This window comes from Epinephelus lanceolatus, chromosome 9 (assembly GCF_041903045.1).
Source record: "Epinephelus lanceolatus isolate andai-2023 chromosome 9, ASM4190304v1, whole genome shotgun sequence".
Classification (NCBI taxonomy): Eukaryota; Metazoa; Chordata; class Actinopteri; order Perciformes; family Serranidae; genus Epinephelus; species Epinephelus lanceolatus.
In genome coordinates, this window is record NC_135742.1 from 40,585,135 (window position 1) to 40,606,778 (window position 21,644).

The window sequence follows — 21,644 nt, forward strand, 5'->3', positions numbered from 1 at the left end:
TTCTGGTGACTGAGGAGGGGTTGAGTAGGAGGTACATTCTAAGTTGCTTTAAGTTCTGCTGTTGCCAGTGGTGGTAATAGGGCCAGGATCTGCGAGAGGGCCACTTAGTTCAACTTTGACTCATTAGCCTTTAGAATATGACAGTACATAGAGTTCAGATGACTTTCAGGGACATATAAAACGAACTGGGGGGGCTGGGGGAGGAGATCGTGCTGCCCTGTGCTGGATCTGGGAGTGATGTTACCATGGAGGGGGGTACCTGGTCTGTAATGGTGTTTGGGTGGGTGGTACGTGTCAAGTGGCATCCACAGGAATGCCAGGACCCAGGGTTTCCCAGCAGAACAGTGCATTGTAATGAGATGATCAATGTTATTTACTTCACCTGTCAGTGGTTTAATGTTGTGGCTGATCGGTGTATAATTATATATGTATGTTTGTACATACATATGTATGTGTGTCTGTGTGTGTGGTACATCACAAACAAAAACTTGAACTAAAACAAAGGTTTTATTTGACACAAGGCCCATCAACATTTCAACTGATATTGTTCTTTAGATGTGCATATTTACAAAATTATTCAGATTACAACAGTGAACATGTGTCTTTAAGGGCTTTTGTGGGCCCAGCGGTAGTTGCTTTGCCTAGTTGGTAACCTAGCCTTGGTTTTTACAAAAAATATTTCCTTCACTTCGAAATTCTCTAAGGAGGAAACTGGTCTATAGACCATATGCCTACACTACATACAGTATCATTGCTCTTATTCAAACTTTTAGGGAAAAATATTATCCTCCTTGTCTCAGACCACCCTGAGTGCTTCACATGTACTGAGATGAGTCATCAGTCAAGTATTCTTCATCCTTCACACATGACGTCATTTGGTCCAGGAGAGCTATGGAACCCTCAAATTGAATCCACATGTCTCCTAGTGATGATGTCAGAGCTCATCGTGGCGCAGCGGCATCTGGCTGGGCTGAAGGAACACGCCCTCCATGGAGCGCCACCAGTTGTGCTGGTTTGGAGTGCTCATGCCGTGCACCTCCCGCTGGCCGCGGATGGGATGGCCATACTGCTCGCCTGTCACGCTCAGGAAGACATCGGTGCCCACGTGTTTGAAGCGCACTGCCTCGTCGCGCTCCCAGTGAACACCGTCACACTGCACCGTCCAAACGTCCAGGTCGTCACCCTCGCCATTCTCTCCAAAGGCGCTAACCTCCTGCAGGCCAAAGATAACAAACCCACACCAACAATGAATATATCCTAACAAATACTGTGTGTATCTCTAAAGCCTGCATTATCTTCCCCTGTCCCATAGAGCCCACTGTTGTATCAAAAACATATCTTCAACATAAGTGTGAGTACTGCTGTCTGACCTGGTTATTAGACAGGGGTGAGCTGAAGTGGTGTGTGTGGAGGTTTCGACCGGTCTTCATGTGTGTGATGCGGATGGCCTGACCACACTTGATAGCTGCCCCGCGCTGACACGGACGGTTAGGCTTCCCACGAATCTGCCAATAACTGTTGGCATCATCTGCGTTCTCCACTCCAGTTACAGACTGCTGTCCACTGCCTACACACACACACACACACACACACACACACACAAGACATAAGTGACAAATCCCACTGGGCTCTATTTAAGATGTCAGAGAGAGAAACACCAACTTTAGTGGGTTTAGTTTCACTTGTTAAGTTATAAAAATATGGACAGTCTTCTTTGGTTAACCATTAGACCATTAGTACCAACAATAAGGCACAATGATATTGTGGGACTTTCGTGTTTTAAAGGGTTAGTTCAGATTCCCCAAAGTCACACAATAATTCAAACACATTACAGATTGAGCCAGTGGTAAACCAGCAGCTCCTGTGTTCAGCAAGCTAAAATTACTGTTTTTGTCAATGGAGTCTGGCTTTGAAGAGAGCATAGGAAAATTAAACTTTCAGGTCAGTTCCTCATGGAAAGGATTGTACTGAGCATACGACTGGATAAATATGACTTGGATTATCCTGCATGAGTTTTCTTAAACAGATGTTTTGATATAGTTTTACTATTGTTAAAAGTTTTCCGTAACAACTTGTATTCATCAAGAATTATCTTAACAAAAGTCAACAAAGCAGTCTCTGTTGATTGACAGTGCACTGGCAGTATCTTTCAAGTAAAAAGATAAATAAATCTGCAATTCAGGGGTATGTAATGTTTACTGATAGCAATGAAAGATACAAATGAAATTACTACACTGAAACAACAAGGATAACTTTTCTGCAGCAGAGAGGACTTGGCAGAGGTGTGTGATTCAGTATATCAACATTCTGTAACTTGTCTAACTTGATCAGAATGGAAACAAATAAAAGTATTTAAACAGCCACTGAATACTTGACATTGTAATTTAAAAGGAACACTGTGTAAGATTTAGGGGGATTTGGTTGGAATCCAGTAGGGTTGGGCGATATGGCTGAAAAGTAGGTACATCACGATATAGCTGGTTTATATTGATCGATAACAATAATTATCGATATTTTTTTTAATAACCTATTTAAAATAAGGACCAGGAGAAAATAAATAAATTTTAACACATTTATTTTAAACTCAATAGCTTTCTTCTGATTTCAATCACAGTCAGCAGTCAAGGCAGACGGAGGAAAATGTAATGTCAACACAACCATCAGAAAACACTCAAGATGGTATAAAAACTAAAATAAAAAATGAACAGTTTTCTCTTAACATCAAGTAAAGCTAGTAAATGCTTTCAGGCAAACATATCTGTAAAGATGAGCAGCTGAACAAAAGACTATGTACAAATGAATAAGCGATTCACATAGTGAGGAAAGTGCTATGTGGAAATTAGTGCAAACCTGAGGTAACTTGTAATGACACGTAACAGCTCTGGACATCCAGTATAAATTAAACTTTCAACAACAACCCCGACTACCAATATTTGTAAGCGACTTTCCAAAAAAACAAGCCCACACACAAGGATGGTGCAACCAAACCTGATGTTGTAAGCTGTTTGCATTATAGACATATGGTTTGCATGACACTGTTGCTAGGTTACCAGGGAGCAAGTGAGTGTGTTCATGCAACCAACCCTGCAAAGCCGGACTCTGAGGGTAACTTGCGCGGCCTTCCTCGTGTTTTTTCCCGACAGAATACAGTAACATTATCTAACGTTATATCGAACGTTTTTTCTATCGTTGGCACATAAGTGTTTATCGCAATACGATAGGTTATCGTTTTATCATCCAACACTAGAATCTAGTGGTGAGAACTGCAGATTGCAACCAACTAAAATTTCTCCCAGTTAGGATTCCTTCAGTGTTCCTTGATGTGATGGCCACAGCCACATGTTACTGTGGTTGTTTAGGGAGGTCCCTTGCTGGTGGAGCAAAAGGTGTGGCTGAGGGTCCAAACTTCATACTTTTTCTTTTTACTTTTAGTAGGTATTGCAGCTGCCCTTAAAAAGAATGTAGTGTTGCATGCAGTGTTTGTTGTTTGTAATATTTACGACTATTCTAGCCACTATATATGCTCCTTTGTGTGTCATTTTGACAGGTCAGTTTGTTCAGTGAACACTTTGTTTAGTTATTATATTGAGAACAGTTAAGTTCTTTTATAGGCCTATTTGTTTAGTTCTAATTTTACAGGCATTTTTTAGGCAAATAAAATCCCATGGTTTTGTCAACAACTCTTGCATCCTTGTTGCCTCATTGCATGGTCCTAACACTTGCTCAGGAGGTTTTAAACCGAGAGCCAAATTATCTGCAGAGGTCTCTTTGTCTTTTACAAAGCAGTGTTTTTTTTATGCTGCTTGCACATTGCAGACAGGGATCTAACCAAGCACCTGCTAATGCATGCTCACAATTTTTCTCTGATAACTTAATGTGTGCTCAATTTACTTCTGATCCAGAGGTTCAGAGTTTTTTTGGGTTTTTTTTTTTACCAGAAGCAGAGCCCTTGAATAGAGAGTCGCGTCTTCTCCGTTCACTCTAATGGGCCTTTTTTTCACAGCAATGGCGGATCGCGGAGCCTCTCAATAGTTCCCGAAGTAAGCGGCACATGCTAGCAGCGCAATGGAGTTACAGAAGAAAAGACCGGCTGTGATGTACTTTTAACGGGTAAGATGTCCAAAGACTCAAATTTTACATTATCAGCACAATTTATCTAAATTAGCATGTGTATTAAAGCTTGTTAGTGGATTAACTCCCATTAAATTAGTAGATTTATGTAATGTTAAAAGATAACAAATTAGGCAAGGACACTGTACATACTGTACACACCATACAGGTAATGCTAACCATGAACAGCCTGTTAGTTTTAAATTGTCTTCTCCTAAACTATTTTATCTAACATTGGGAAGTTAGAGTGCTTCCAGTCCTGATTTTTTGCGAGCTAGTCTGAGTTAGATATTAGCTCAGTTAAATATGACATTGCTGCGTGATTGTTGAGTGGAGGAGGTGAAATGAAACAAAAATGGAACTTATGGTCAGTTTTTTAGGCTTTGTGATTCTGTTGAGTATACCTGTCTATAATATGTTACAGCTCAGCTGATATTACATTGATAGCGAAGTGAGAGGGAAGTTTGAGGACCTGAATGAGATTTAAAACACAAGATAAGTAATTTTGATAAATGAAACATACCAGGCTAAATGGGGAATTATTCTAAATACCAAATGTATGTATAAATTACTGTGTTATACATATGATCATGCTAAACATATATTCTATCACAGTATTAGATATGTAATCTTGTATATTTGTAACCTGCTGTAGGAGCACTGGGTGGTGGCAGAGCAGTGATGCTGCAGGACCACTGTGTGAGAGAGGACGCTGCAGGTAAGTGCTGAGTTGATCTTGGTGAGACTTAAAACTTAACAAGGTGTGTTTCAAGTAGTTACAGAGATAAGGAATCATACTTAATATGTCTTATACTGCATTTTATATTAATTATATAAGTAATTATATTGAATATATATGATATACAGTGTTGGGCAAGTTACTTTGAAAATGTAATACATTGCATATTACCAGTTACCATCATTATAATATTATAATATTAATAGGCACTATAAAATAGAAGAGGGTCATGTTGTTTCATAGTGGCTAATTAAAGCACAGAGAGCTTTAATTGCAGTTCATTAACTTACAAATCCAGTAGTGGGCGATATTGCATAGTCTGATGAAGGCTCTCCTCTGGAGTGCAGATCTGACCGATTCATGCATTCACATACAGTGGTTACAACTTTGTATTAAAATCCCCTGCTTATATAAATAACAGTGTGATGATATTAAACAATTAAATAGCCTAGACCTTTTCAAATGAACAGATAACTATGGACACAGGGACGACCAGACACAGGATCAAAGTCTGATAACTTGATGAGATAGGGATGAATATTTGAGAGCCAGTCATATGAAACACAGTAGGCAAATGCTGAGGTTAGCACAACAAAAGCAAATTGGCTTGCCAGTCAGTCACTATGACAAGTGCAAATTAATACACCAGAGCTGGTAGACCCACCTGCTGGTTTCCAGTGTGCTGATCAGTTACAACAGCACCCAACACTGAAATATAAGTAAACATTTTAAGGAATTATACTGCAGTGATGCTGCCTGCCTCGTGTCAGGAGTGCTGCAGGATGAGGACCATTAATGTTACAGTTCAGGAGTGGCAATAACAATGATGTTACGGGTCCAGGGGTGCAACACTAATCCTCAAATATTAGCACATTTTACTTTAAAAAACAACATAAAGATGTAACTGTTTATGGCGTGCTACACATATATTATAAATCAATGTAGTTATTGACAGCTACTTACCAAAAATGGGAGTTCTGTCTCTCAGTATTATGTATTTAAATGGCCCGCCAGTAACTTCCGGGAACTATCCGAGGTCTACATGAGTCACGTGACGCACAAGCATTTTGTCGCGACTCTGTTATATTCTACGGCACTGACCAGAAACTGAATTTTCCACAAAGGTTACTTCCTCTCCAAAACAAACTGACTCAGTGATGTTCAAGAGGCAACAGATAGGATTCGTTTTTTTTTTTTTAGCTTGGCGCCACCTAGCATCAGTCGTGTTGCGTCGCACTGTCGCAACGACCAAATTGACCATGGGGATCAGAGATAATAAAAAAATGTAGGCTGCAAAGCCACCAGTATGCCTCTATGTATATGTAGAATCAGAAGGTGTGTGGACATTATACTAAATAAATGAGTAAAGAGACCGAGCAACGATTATCAGATTTATCTGAAGAAAAAACAAATAGTAATGCAAATAATTATACCAGAATGCACAGTACCAGTACAAACAACTCACAGTAAATTATACCAATATGTACAGTATCAGTACAAACAACAGTAGACACGTAAGGGATAATGTATAGTGAGCCGGTGACTGTTGAAAAGTAACTCCCGACAGGGGAATGGAACCCCGACACGCAGCGCAGTTATTTTTCAACAGTCACTGGCTCACTATACATTATCCCGCTTATTACATGGCTTACTACTAAAAGATTCAAATGTTATAACTGGCATCAATATTATTAAATTGCTGGCAGAGTGTATTGACAGAGAAGAGGCGTTCACCAGACAAACGGGAGCGGAGAAGAGGATTTTACTCCACTTCTCCCGGTCGGAGATGCTGGGTGCCCAGTAGCTGCGAAGGCTGCCCTCACATTTATGGCCAGTGACCGACATGATCTCCCCGCTCTCCAGGACAGCTTGGGAGAGCTGTGTGGACTAACATTAACTGATTTTGATGCTCCTCAGTCTGAGGCCGTTGCAGTGAAAAGTCCAGTATTCACAGCTGGGCGTAACTTAGCTGGGCGATGTCCGTCGATAGCTGCCTCCATGAGAAGAGAACAGAAGGAAGGGAAGGAGGGGCAGGGGGTATCACTGTCGGAGGGCTGCAGTAGAATGGCAACGAGAATGTCAGCCGACCAACACTCGCTACCCAGTCCCTGGTTGCGGTGATTTGCGATGCTGGCCAGCTAGGAATTAACTAGCAGCCAGTACAGTACAATCCTCTCTTGTCTAGCTAACATTTAGCCATGTTGCTTACTGATCCATTAAGGCCCGAACATACTCGGGCGGAACATACGCGGAACGGACTCCGCTGAGGTCTGCGCGGACTCAAAGCGGACGTCCGCAAGGCCTGTGCGCGCAAAGCTCAGATTTTACGACTGCGCGTTTCACGGACATTTTTACAGGAAACTACAGCGCGGAAGTGCGCTCGACTATGGAAGCCCGAATGACTGCGGATATTCCTCGCGGAGTCCGTTCCGCTTATAGTACGCCCGAGTATGTTCGGGCCTTTAGAAAGAAAGCTAGCTGGACATCGGTTTTGAAGCCTCTTTGGTCACGGAGCTCCCTCCATCTCTTGAATGCCTGACTGAGGTTTACTGTTGTTTTTCCTCTTCTTTTATCACTCTCCTTTTTGCTCTTCTTTGCCTCCTCAGACAGAGGAACTCATTTTCTTTTGCTAGGCCGTTTTTCACTTGTCTCCAAACTTTGTCCGTCTGCCATTGTGCTCCTGACTCAACTATCTCATGCCCAGCTCCTCATAAGGACCAGCTCCAGTCCCTGATTGGCTGACCGACCAGTTTCGCAATACATGACGTGTTTCCTGCCGTAAAGCAGATTTTTTTTCCACAAAATTTCGCCCTGATGGCAGAAGCTTATTGCAAAGATTGCAAAGCCACTAAGTAACCTATGTAAACGCTGATAGTCTGATTTTACTGTGGCCACAACCCTGTGCAACCCACATTATTTTCATAATGATATATTGAGGAAAAAATGCTGTCTGTTGCCTCTTTAACCAGTAAAAACATTGAATAAAGCAGTTTTTCCAACACTCCCATCACAGATGGGCTGCTAACTATGGTGGCTGACATGAAAACGTGTATGGCCCTGACTAGGGTCAAGCTTTGGTTTGTCCGTTCTGAGCTATTGTGGAAACATGGTGGTGCAACATAGCGGACTCCACGGACAAGGACCAGCTCCTTCTGTGGTTATAAACAGCACATTCTAAGGTAACAAAGAGAAAATTATTCATATCTTTAGGTGATACAAAGAAAATATTCTTATTATATTACATTTCTACCAATATATCCCTCTAAATCCTACACACTGAACCTTTGTATTCCACTGAATTCACAGCATTGAAATATTTACTTTGGAAAGCATGTAGCTATATGAATTTGTTCTGAAATCACCTATTTGAAGTTTAAATATGAAATTTCTTGATTTGCATTTTCACAAGCTGAATTTAAACACATTATTTCAATGGTGACAAATTCAGATAAAAGAAATTCAAGTTTTAGAATAAAGATAAAGATAAAGAGAATAGACTAAGGTTGCTTAAATTTGACTGGTCAAATTCACATAAAAATATCAAGCTGAAAATGTCAAATAAAACATCAGATACAGTAAAATCAGATTGTTGATAAACATCAAAAACTGGACAACTTACTGGAGCTGCATTGTTCTCCTTGGTAGTTGTCTTTGGGTTCAATTTTTGAGCCGCTTTCTTGGATCACGTGAATGATGGACCATGCTCTGATTGGTTGGATTTGACTGATGTTCTATTTGATTTTTTCAGCTTTGATTTGAACAACCCTTACCTTTTTTCTTTTTTTTTTTTTTTAAATCAGAACTTGTGAACATTGAAAAGAAAAATATTCAGATTTAGATTTTGAATTTGCTAATCAAGAAATTGTGTAAAATATTTCAATGATATGCATTCAGTTGTGTTTAATATTGTGCATTCAGGGGGCATTGGTGGCTTAGTGGTAGTGCAGGCGCCCCATGTACAATGCTGTTGCCACAGCGGCCCGGGTTCGACTCCAGCCTGTGGCCCTTTGCTGCATGTCACCCCCCCCCCCCCCCCCCACGCTTGTCTGTCCTATCGATTAAAGGCTTAAAAAAAAATCTTAAAAAAAAAAAAATATATATATTGTGTATTCAGTAGCTGTTCAAAGTAAGATATTTACATGTGTTATTTGCTTCCATAATCAGTATCTATAATTAATTTATTAATACATCTTCAAAAATGTAATGAGTTAATGTCAGTTTTTTTTTTAAATTGTGAGTTGCCTTTATGTGAATTTGTGTCATTTGCATTCAGACTGTTCCTGTTTCATGTTCCCGTTTCACTCTCAGGCTCTCTATTTAAATAAATGTGAACTTCTCTCATCACCATCTAGCCTAGCTGTTAGCAAACGTAGATTTGTGTGGGTGAATCTACTGTCTACAGCTTTGCTGGTTAAATAAATCAGCCTAAACCAATCAATCTAAATCACTGACAATAGCAGAGCTTCCAAAGTGCCAATTTAGCACAACCAGCCAGAGGTGATACAGGAAATCAGACTATTTTCCTTTCAAAATAATGGCCGTACCAAGTAGGAAACTTGTTGATTCTCGTGGGGAAATTAGGTAGTTGCAGCACATGGTGACAGAGGAAGATGGAGGATAAGTGGAGCAAATGGGGGTGGTATTAACACACAACTGACAGTAAATAAAATGGACTACAGAACAATCAAAGGAATGTAAAATAGCAGGATCAACAGAAAACAAAAAGAGAAATAAATAATTGTGTCATCATCATGGCAGAGGGAGCTGCAGGTGTAAAGAACATTTTTCTAAGAAGATGTATGGATGTATATGAAAATAGTAGATAACAGCAATATTTCAATTTATCATTTCTAAAATAGTCCTGACATTGTAATACGCTAAATACAGTTTATTGTGTCTTTATATACACCATAATTACCTGTTGACATCTGATAGATGGGAACTGTATTTCAATCTAATATTTCCAATTTAATGGATTGTTAACTTTATAATGGGCTTAACTCTGAAGATCGTGACCGGAAGCTCTGGTTTACATTTTGGTGGCATTATGTAAAAACATGAAAAATAAAAAACACAAAACATTCCACATTTATTTTTGCCCCAGCAGAAATTAAGGATAAAGTATTTCGTTAAAAATGCTGTAGGTCAGTTGACACATTTGATTCCCTGTACTCAAATATTAACGGATTGCTCAGGTGCCTTCCATATGCTGCCATCATGCGTGGGAAAACATAATGCCAAACTACATTGACAAAAATGACAATGTCATATTTTCCTGCTTAGTGGGCACAATCAACCCCCCAAGATATCACTTAAAACATTTCACAAATGAATAGCACCTCTTATTAATTTCGGCGTAGGACAAACGTGGGAAAGAATATTTGCTTCGAGTCCATTTCACGTTATATTATTTGTTCACCTGTTCACGTATCATTATTGATGACAGTGCTCCATAGACCGCGATGGGCGGCGGTCGTCGGTGGGTATCATATGTACCGGCTTCGTTTTACAGTAACAAAGAGCTGCTTGCTAAATCTTCTACATGCCGAATGTAGCATAAAGTCAGTAGCTAACAGACCTTGCGTGTGGTATCTACTGTGGGTTGTGAATGTTTGCAGAGAAGCAAGGTAAGTTAAAAATGTCGGATTATTGAATGAAATTTAGCATACCGTTCTTTTCCAAAAAGTAAGCTGCAACTGGAGAGACAAATACAACGCATTTTGTCCTGTATGTTACCGCGGGTTTAAAATGTTAAGGTATAGATACATAGACTAAGAGTGAAGTTACCTGAGCCGTATTTGACATCATGGGAATGCAGGCGGACATTGTGTCTGGTGTTGAGCAGTTTGACCAGTGAGCCGCAGGTAACGTGGTTGAGCTCCGACTCTCTTCCTTCACAGTTTGACCACAGCAGCAGAAACAGCAGTGATCTGACAAAAACGTGAAGAGCTTGAATTATCTCCATCTTTGTGTCCCTGTTGTCTGACACTGACAGGATGAGCAGCACATTCAGTCAATTCAAACGTTACTGCTGATGTCGACCAATCACAGCTTGACAAGTCCCAAAATAAGGAAGTAAATGTCGACATGTGATTGGTCAAAGTACGTCCACTGTGCGCCCATAGCTACGCACCGGCAAGCAAGGCTCAGTGCCGTATTCAAGGGCTCTGGCAAGGCTATTCAAGAGAAGGGGTGCGTCCCAAGTCTCTTATTTTTATAGTGCTACTGCTAGCTCCTCGCTCGAACCGGAAGTCGTTCGAGGTCCGCCATCTTCTAGGCCGTCCCAAGTCTCTTATTTGTGCAGCGAGGAGCTAGCGCTAGGAGCTAGCAGCAAGCTTTAAGCAGCTACGAGCTAGGATGGTCGAGAGGTTCCTAACAGGAAGTCTTTTTCAGCTTGAGGCCATGACATATAAATACCCGCCCCCTACACCTGGCTCATTTGAACGAGATGGCAGAGAAACAGCGCAAGTGTACCCGTTACATGCATTCTTTGCAATGAAACGCTGTAATTCACACGTGTACGTGACTACGAAGAGTAACGTTAATGATATTTCGTGCAAGACTGTCATGTTGTAATTAAGTGTATTTCATTCACAACCCGTTACGTTGTTCAGCGGATTGTCGGTGATGTGTGGCTGTTAAATGTGCAGCTGCTCATGTCCAGAACCACACGTGTTGATATAACACCACACACACACACACACACACACACACACACATTTGCCTATCATTAATTGTCCTGCATGTCATGTGAGTGGAATAATGTTTAATAGCTTGTAGGTGATATTAATTATTAATATTAATATTAATTAATATTATTACTTTCATGTTGTTGTAAGCTACTGCCGTCTGTCCTGCATCTCCCTCTGTCACTGTCTCTCTCTGTCTCTCTGTCTCTCTCTGTCTCATTGTGTCATACGGATTACTGTTAATTTATTATGCTGATCTGTTCTGTACGACATCTATTGCACGTCTGTCCATCCTGGAAGAGGGATCCCTCCTCAGTTGCTCTTCCTGAGGTTTCTACCGTTTTTTCCCCTGTTAAAGGGTTTTTTTTAGGGGAGTTTTTCCTGATCAGCTGTGAGGGTCCAAAGGACAGAGGGATGTCGTATGCTTTAAAGCCCTGTGAGGCAAATTGTGATTTGTGATATTGGGCTTTATAAATAAAATTGAATTGATTGAGGCAGACTGACAGGTCTGATATGTCTTATTCACTCAGCAGCTGACTTGTTGAATGATGGCGAGTGGATTTAATAATAGTGATAATAATGATGATAATAATAATGATAATGATGCTCATCACAGTGACATTGGCAGGGCTACAGACCGTTCTTTAATTGCCACAAACTTCGGCAAATGACTCAATAACAATGGTAATACATGCAAAAGTGTGTGACCAAAGTCATGACGACGTTACAGCTTTGATCAGCGAATATAATGTGACTTGGGATGTACGCCAGACGCTGGCTCCGTTATGCAGCAGATCCAGCTGTGCCGCCGTCATCAGGAATGGACGTCGCTTCACGTGACGCTACAGTGGAAAGGACGTCTCATGTCTCTTAAACCGACAATGCTCGCTCATCGCTCCTAGCGCTAGCTCCTCACATTTTTTCCTAGGTGGGAGGGGCTAAACAGCTAGCAAAGTCGGCTAGCAGTAGCACTAGCAGTAATTTAAGAGACTTGGGACGGACCCATGGCTGAGACACGGGGTCAAACATGGGGGGATTGCACCTGCGCAGTGTAACTTGAGCTGCGATGCTGGAGGGTGACAGCAGGGGCGCTAGATAAAAAGCGCAGGATCCGCTCAGGCGATCAAGGAGTGCGCTTGGTGCGGTCTGTTTGGGCTTTTGGACGGCGGCTGCCTGAAGTTGTCGGACTTGCATCTCTGTCATTCTCACCCACAACGCAGGCCACCAGTGACAGTCCAATAATAAGCTGTGAAAATGACATGCATGCACATATCCCAGAACCAACAAAATGGAGCCAGATCAAATAGGCCTACCTCTTGTTTTGCTGTGTGATGTTTCCAGCACAAAGCTCTTCCTCAGACTTTTAGTTCATTTGTTATTTGTGTGGTGACTGTGTGTGAAAACGCAAAATAAATCATTTTTGTCCTGCAATTGTTCCTGTGTTTTGTGGTGTGTGACATCAAGACAATAATGAAACTGAGAATATTTGAATACTGGAATATGTCAAAATGTGCCAATAAGCTCTTTTTTCAATATCATTTTAATTTGTTTTTCTTCCTTAATAAAGTAGCTAACCTAAACTAATGCTTCTGGCAAAGAACTAGGGCTCATTGGTTTTGATCCTGAGAATCATCCTTCAGTGTAACACTAGATATTATCACAATATATTTTGCTGTTAAGCCAGAGCACAGATGATCAGTTCTGCCATAATAGTTAAATTCTATTGCAAAAACAAACATTTTCAAATCATTCATAAATTCCCAAATGTAACCAAAAATACAAATTGACCATGAAACAAACACCCCCCTTATTCCGTGGTCTCAAGCCACCTGCTGAGCCTTTGAGGAAGTGCAGACCAGATTTTACTGTGCATGTGCAATCCCCCCATGTTTGACCCCATGTCTCAACCGTCTCTTGAATAGCCTTGCCGGCAAGCCAGAAATGGGGATCTTTCATAAGATATTTAGGCCTACTCATCTTTTATCTACTGTATACTGTATTAGTTTAGCAGGAGGCTGATTAAGTTGTCCAAAATCAATTTATGGACCAGCTACGTCACCACACCTATGTGAACTACTATCTTATATAGTGTATATTCTTTTAGACAGTTGGGCTATAGGTCTATTGTAGGCTAAATAGCCTAAGCCTACTTAAAATATATATATATATATATATTTTTGGTTCTTTGCTTTATTTATTTTTCTTGCCTATTCTTTCACACCAAAAGCAGATTAAAAAGAATGCTGGTAAGACTTTGAATGACTTGAAGACTGGAAGCACGGCTAAACTGTATGGCAATATCTATCAAACTAGAAAATAAAAAAACACCTTCCAACACCTCCAAAACAAACAAACTTTAATGAAATATATAATATAAAGTTCTTTTTCTAATGGCATGTTATCAGGCTTTGTTGCTAATCATTCTGACTTAACCAAGACAGTTGCATTAGAACCTGTGATAGCGTGGGACTAGGCAAGAAGCCACCACATATCTGTTACAGCTTGTGAAATGTATCACTTATCACTACATTGACAGTCAGTGTTTCATTGTATCACTTTGACTTGCAGGTTTGGACTATTCTGTAATGATGAAAACATTAGACAGCATATAAAAGCATCATCCTTTATCAGTGGTGTAAGGTAGTTACGACGGGCCCCAGTGCATGCTATTTGATGGACCACACTAGATGGGCCACACTATCATGCACATATCATCTCATGACATGATCAGAGACTTGACACTGGATAATATTAACATACATGTTACCTAGCAATCATCATTGTATATCTTTTTAAAAATATCAAAGAAAATGAGAAATTATTAAAAAAAAAAATTTAAAGATTTTTTTGGGGCTTTTTGCCTTTAATGGACAGGACAGATTGAAATGGGGTGAGAGAGGGAGAGAGTGGGTTGACATGCAGCAAGGGGTTGCAAGCCGGAGCCGAGCCTGTGACCGCTGCAGCGAGGCATTGCCTCTGTGCATGGGGCACCGGCACTATCCACTATGCTACTGACGCCCCGAAATTATTAATTTTATTGAACAATTTTAATAGTATTGTAAGTTATTTGGAATAAGTATATAAAACCATCCATCCATCCATCCATTTTTATCCACTTATCTGGGGCCGGGACGCAGGGGCAGCAGGCCAAGCAAAGCACCCCAGACATCCCTCTCCCCGGCAACACTTTCCAGCTCCTCCTGGGGGACCCCAAGGCGTTCCCAGGCCAGACGAGATATGTAATCCCTCCAGCGTGTTCTGGGTCTGCCCCGGGGCCTCCTACCAGTGGGACGTGCCCGGAACACCTCCAGCGGGAGGCGCCCAGGAGGCATCCTGATCAGATGCCCGGGCCACCTCAACTGACCCCTTTCAAGGATATAGCAAATGGCACTGTTTCTAATGCAATGAGAGTACTTCTTTAAAAAAGGCATATTTCCAAGGGGGCAATCACTTATGAGGGCCCATTCTCTACCCAGCACATTGCTGGAGGGCCCACTCTCTCTACTGACTGTTAATAATGTCTTTTCCACTTTATTTGTTTATGTCACTCTTTTTTAATCTTTGTTTTTTGTAGTATATTTTAAATTTTGCCTGACTCATTCTAATATGTAGGTTTTTTAATCTTGATTTCCCATGTAGAGCTCCTTGTACCTTTGCTTCTAAAGGTCCTTTTCTTCTTCTATTTAATGTCAAAATTATAAGGTAAGGTGTTTTTCTAATAAAAGTGGAAGTGAGTAACCTTTTTTAATCAGGCCTAAAATGTTGTGATGAAAAGAAATCAAAACTCCACTATTAAGAAACCCTGTGTAAAACTGTTGATTTTTCAAGCTCAATCTTCACTTTATTGGAGACAAAATCCTGGAGGTGGATTAAAACCTTTATTTAACTCAAACTGCAGTCAGGGTAGTATGATAATTTTCTGTCGTCTAAAGTAAAGATGAATTCACCAGGTTTAAATTTAATGAAGTTTAATTCCATGAGTTAGTGTTACATATTAGCTCATATTAGCTCTCCACAAAGACAAGGAAAAAAAACACCCAAAATCCTGAGGTCAAAAGGAGAATGGGAAGAAACCTTGGGAAAGGCCTCTTCGGACAGCTGGGGTTGTTACAGGAGCCACATAAAAAAAGTACAATATAATAAGATCAATAAGATCACCAATTAAGCAAGTCTAGCAGCATGGCCTTAAATCCTTCGTCCTGTAAAAGAGAGAGCAGCATTCATGTTTATAAAATATTTAGTGCAGGGGTGCAAACTCATCAGGATGGGAAAAAGGTGACAAGGATGACCCCTGGAACACATTTTTCAACGTACCAACTTCAAAATGAGAATTAAGTTGATTACACCATGAGGATATCAGGGAAAATCTCCTGAGCACTTCACACTGCAAACCACCCCAGTGCATGCTGCCTTGAGATCCTGTCTATCACAAACAGAATCTGTGACAAGGGACAACGCAATTTCATGATGAGATTTTAAATATGTATGTGTGTGTGTGTGGAGCGTAAGTTTAACTGAGCCACAGGCCAGGGCGACGCGCTGCTTTGGGTCTTCTGTCAAACATGTCCACAAGAAATCCTGGCAGTCTAAAGAGAAAGAAAATGAAAGGTGAAGGTGATCCATCAGAATGTAAACTAAAATGAACAGATGTGTGTCTGCTGGCGTGTGTGATTTTCCTACCTTCGGACAGCAGAGGATTGACATCTTACTCTAGAAGACGCGATAAAAGGACGTTTTCTTGACGATGCAGCTCAGCCCGAAGACAATGATGCGAATGCGTGGGACATCCGAGCCGATCAGGATATTTCCCACCTTGATGTCACAGTGAAAGATGTACATATCCTGGAGTTCAATTGCCGCATCAAGGAGCTGCTTTAGTATAATCTAAGAGACAAAAAGAGAGAGATGAGGGATCAGACAGGAGGTCTGACATATTTTCTGTGACTCTGGTTTAAAGCTTACTACAGCTGTAAGATACAACATTTCTAAACAGGGCTGGACTGGGACAAAAAATCGGCCCGGGCATTTTGAGCCTAGTCCGGCCCACCAGGTATTGATGGAAAGACAATGAAGCCTATGAATGAAAACAAACTTTCTTGTGACACTGCTTGTACACTGTCTTGTTGGTGTATACGTACTTGTCTAATAAATTTAAACCTACACCATCCTCCCAGTCACATTATTCTATACAGTACTTACTTAGAGGAACCCAAAAGGCTGCTTGGTCTAGTGAACCTCCTGAACAATAAACGTATGATGGGATCCTGAAAATTGGACAGTGAGGAACAGAGGTGAGACATGATCATTGATGAATATTAAAATGAATACATGACAGATTTAGTAATATTTTCATAGACTATGTACTCACCACATCAATAAACAGCACAGCAACACATAATACTTCCTCAAACATGGCAACCTTTAAAAAGTGAAGGGATATTTTAAATTGAATGGAAACATGCCCACAATAAAAACAAAATACAGGTAATTATTGTCCACAAGAGTTTGCTGTTACATGTCAGTAAAAAAACAATAAGATAAAAACACAACTTATCTAGAATAAAGAGGATATTTATGTATAAAAGACAAATACATTTAAGTAGTTACTTTTAACGCCACGCCACTTTTATGTTAATGAGCAGCATCACATCTCCTGGCAAATCCTAATTTGATTCAATCTACATTATATTTGCAAGTGGGTTTATGATGAATACCAGCCTAATCATTTGGTTTTACATGAACATTTTTGCTCTGTTGAGCTTTAGCTGTTTCAGAGTAAAGAATTACTGCATAGTACACTTATATCAATTAATAGACATTGAAATATTTTACTACCTAACTAATAAAGACTATACTTAACTAACTAAATGATTAAAATAAAGTTACTGAAGCACTAAGATCACCATCACTAGTATAACATCATAGAAACAGCCCAGCAGTAGAGAAACCCCATCATGCTGCTCAACTGCCAGCTAAATTGTTAAATGGCCTACTCATAACTATGCTGTGTTAAGAGTTAGCAAGCACAACGAAAATAAACTATCAACCAAACTTGATTCATATCTGACCCAGGTAGACTGCTGTTCATCACTTCTTACCTGAAGTTCAAATTCCCCTCCAGTCGCACCGACTGTGCCGTCGTCATATAATGCGGCACCCCCCAGCCCCCCACCCCACTCACCTCGTCTATGCAGCCGAGCACCGCAGCATCTCCACGGACTATTACATCCAGACGGTCCCGGTGTTTCCTCCGCAGGCTCCACTTCACTCAGCTGCCCGATATACCCGCTGCTTCTTCCCACATTAAAGGACAACTTCGGTATTTTTCAACCTGGGCCCTATTTCTCCATGTGTATGTGTGCTTATGATTCATGGGTACAGCTCGTTGTAAAATTGGTTCAGTATTGAGGGAGGCGGATGCAACCGGAGCCGCGAAACGAGCGTCTCCAAGATGCTGGAGATCAACACAGAGAGAGGTTGTGTGAGGTCATGCTATACTACAGATGAAATTACACCTCTAGTTCTTCACATAGCAATTTTTTAATTCCTTCAATCTAGAAATGATTAATTTCGCTTATTGCTCCTTTAAACATCAAAATATGATGCTCTGGGTATCCTCCTGCATCAAGTTTGGAAGGTCAGGGATGGCGTGACAATTTACGCTTGCTATGCAGTTTCTGCTTGTTAGTCTTTTTTCAAAATAAATTTACAATGTAACATCTCGTTTGGCAGTTGTTTTGCTAAATTTTAGGCAGTAGCCTACCTTGGCCTCCTCTTTCTCTAGGGAGCGACTGTTGACCTCAGTGTACTTGAGTAGGTACATGGAGGGAACTGGTCTCTCCAGCATCAGGATCAGCTCCTGGTCCAGATCATACCAGTCCAGTAGGGACATGGGTGCTGACGTTCCCACCGACCCATTTGTTGCTGCTGCCAGGTTTAACATAGCAACCTCTGTTACGTCCCCCAGCCGCCTGTGTATTCATTATGTGTATATGTGCATTATGATCTGTGTATTTATTATGTGGATGTGTACAGTACAGGCCAAAAGTTTGGACACACCTTCTCATTCAATGCGTTTTCTTTATTTTCATGACTATTTACATTGTAGATTCTCGATGAAGGCATCAAAACTATGAATGAACACATGTGGAGTTATGTACTTAACAAAAAAAGGTGAAATAACTGAAAACATGTTTTATATTCTAGTTTCTTCAAAATAGCCACCCTTTGCTCTGATTACTGCTTTGCACACTCTTGGCATTCTCTCCATGAGCTTCAAGAGGTAGTCACCTGAAATGGTTTTCCAACAGTCTTGAAGGAGTTCCCAGAGGTGTTTAGCACTTGTTGGCCCCTTTGCCTTCACTCTGCGGTCCAGCTCACCCCAAACCATCTGGATTGGGTTCAGGTCCGGTGACTGTGGAGGCCAGGTCTGCCTTACACAGCCTGGAGGTGTGTTTGGGGTCATTGTCCTGTTGAAAAATAAATGATCATCCAACTAAACGCAAACCGGATGGGATGGCATGTCGCTGCAGGATGCTGTGGTAGCCATGCTGGTTCAGTGTGCCTTCAATTTTGAATAAATCCCCAACAGTGTCACCAGCAAAACACCCCCACACCATCACACCTCCTCCTCCATGCTTCACAGTGGGAACCAGGCATGTGGAATCCATCCGTTCACCTTTTCTGCGTCTCACAAAGACACGGCGGTTGGAACCAAAGATCTCAAATTTGGACTCATCAGACCAAAGCACAGATTTCCACTGGTCTAATGTCCATTCCTTGTGTTTCTTGGCCCAAACAAATCTCTTCTGCTTGTTGCCTCTCCTTAGCAGTGGTTTCCTAGCAGCTATTTGACCATGAAGGCCTGATTCGCGCAGTCTCCTCTTAACAGTTGTTCTAGAGATGGGTCTGCTGCTAGAACTCTGTGTGGCATTCATCTGGTCTCTGATCTGAGCTGCTGTTAACTTGCCATTTCTGAGGCTGGTGACTCGGATGAACTTATCCTCAGAAGCAGAGGTGACTCTTGGTCTTCCTTTCCTGGGTCGGTCCTCATGTGTGCCAGTTTCGTTGTAGCGCTTGATGGTTTTTGCGACTCCACTTGGGGACACATTTAAAGTTTTTGCAATTTTCCGGACTGACTGACCTTCATTTCTTAAAGTAATGATGGCCACTCGTTTTTCTTTAGTTAGCTGATTGGTTCTTGCCATAATATGAATTTTAACAGTTGTCCAATAGGGCTGTCGGCTGTGTATTAACCTGACTTCTGCACAACACAACTGATGGTCCCAACCCCATTGATAAAGCAAGAAATTCCACTAATTAACCCTGATAAGGCACACCTGTGAAGTGGAAACCATTTCAGGTGACTACCTCTTGAAGCTCATGGAGAGAATGCCAAGAGTGTGCAAAGCAGTAATCAGAGCAAAGGGTGGCTATTTTGAAGAAACTAGAATATAAAACATGTTTTCAGTTATTTCACCTTTTTTTGTTAAGTACATAACTCCACATGTGTTCATTCATAGTTTTGATGCCTTCAGTGAGAATCTACAATGTAAATAGTCATGAAAATAAAGAAAACGCATTGAATGAGAAGGTGTGTCCAAACTTTTGGCCTGTACTGTATATTTCTATGTATATGCTTTTAACCTGTATGTTTAGTGGAGAGTCAGACCTGTCTTTCTGTCCGGAGATCGTTTGCTTGTTAACAGGTGTGCCAGTGATTCCGCTCATCGATCGTGACGTCGCTACGGCTGGATTGGCTGAGCAAGGAGCTCGGCCTTCAGTGTCAACAGCTACTGGATAACAAGCGTGACGTCACCGCTGCCGGATTGGTGGAGCAAGGGGCTTGGCCTTCATAATGCCGGCCACACGGAAGGCAAGAGACCACTCTCTGACATGGCAGCAGCGCATCGTTTCTCTGATCTTGTGTGATAAGTGATTTCTCGTGTGTGACCAAAGTGTGTATGTTCATATTTAGCTTGCCTTGCTAAATATTGTATCTTTTTGTTCAGACCAGCGCCTTAGGGCCAACTGAGTCGTTTGTGTATATATTGTAAATAGTCACTGTCACATATTATTGTTTGCACGGAGCGTAGGGGTGAGCTGCTATTTTTGTTATACCTGTTTTCTCATGTTTTTCATTAGCCTAGGGAGTTAGGCCTAGTACTGTATTTGTGTTTCTTTTGTTGTCGTTAGGACTTTATGTCCAACAATTGTACCCTATTATTCTATGAGTTCATCATTATAGAAGTATAACATTCTAGAATGCATAACACTTTAATATCTGTGAGAAGCTAGAAACATTAATTTCAGAGTTGATACCTAAAAATGACTTTGACTTGAGTTGGAGCTGCACCCAATGGTCCCCCATTCCAAGGATCAAAAGCAGGAACTTCTTGTACCTTCCTAGACTCTTAACTCTCAGTAATCCCTAACATCATGTTTATCATTTATGACCATTCTAGGACTACAACAGTTAAGAAACCCAACTTCTTAGGTGCATATCACTCTAAGACCCAGAACACTTGACAACCTGTGACATGGTAGGACCTGTAAAACATAAGGACTTTAAACTTGACATTCTAGAACCCTGCCATTCTAGAACTACTCAACATCAACACCAACACTTTATGTTCAACAATTATACCCTACTATTCTATGAGTTCATCATTCTAGAACCATAACATTCCAGAATGCATAACACTTTAGTATCTGTGAGAAGCTAGAAACATTCATTTCAGAGTTGATACCTAAAAATGACTTTGCCTTGAGTAGGAGCTGCACCCAATGGTCCCCCATTCCATTAAAGGATCAAAAGCAGGAACTTCTTGTAACTTCCTAGACTCTTAACTCTCAGCAACCCCTAACATCATGTTTATCATTTATGACCATTCTAGGACTACAACAGTTAAGAAACCCAACTTCTTAGGTGCATATCACTATAAGACCCACAACACTTGACAACCTGTGACATGCTAGGACCTGTAACACATAAGGACTTTAAACTTGACATTCTAGAACCCTGACATTCTAGAACTACTCAACATCAAGACTTTATGTTCAACAATTGTACCCTACTATTCTATGAGTTCATCATTCTAGAACCA

At 40.9% G+C, this 21,644-nt stretch overlaps 1 protein-coding gene across 1 annotated transcript; it reads right to left on the minus strand.

Annotated features, from left to right (window-relative positions):
• Window positions 1–488: 488 nt before the first annotated feature.
• Window positions 489–10,892, minus strand: sdf2l1 (stromal cell-derived factor 2-like 1). The gene is made up of 3 exons (XM_078170958.1): window positions 10,637–10,892; window positions 1,371–1,567; window positions 489–1,213 (listed from the first exon to the last, which is right to left on the minus strand). The coding sequence occupies exons 1-3, from the start codon at window positions 10,812–10,814 to the stop codon at window positions 935–937; spliced, it is 654 nt and encodes a 217-aa protein (XP_078027084.1). The 5' UTR covers window positions 10,815–10,892; the 3' UTR covers window positions 489–934.
• Window positions 10,893–21,644: the final 10,752 nt, after the last annotated feature.

Coding starts and splice junctions, on each gene's coding strand:
- sdf2l1 (XM_078170958.1), bottom strand. CDS start 10,814: ATGGAGATAATTCAAGCTCTTCACGTTTTTGTCAGATCACTGCTGTTT. Junction 1,568..10,636: donor TGATGTCAAATACGGCTCAG/GTAACTTCACTC, acceptor GTGTGTGTGTAG/GCAGTGGACAGCAGTCTGTA. Junction 1,214..1,370: donor CACCCCTGTCTAATAACCAG/GTCAGACAGCAG, acceptor TTTGGCCTGCAG/GAGGTTAGCGCCTTTGGAGA.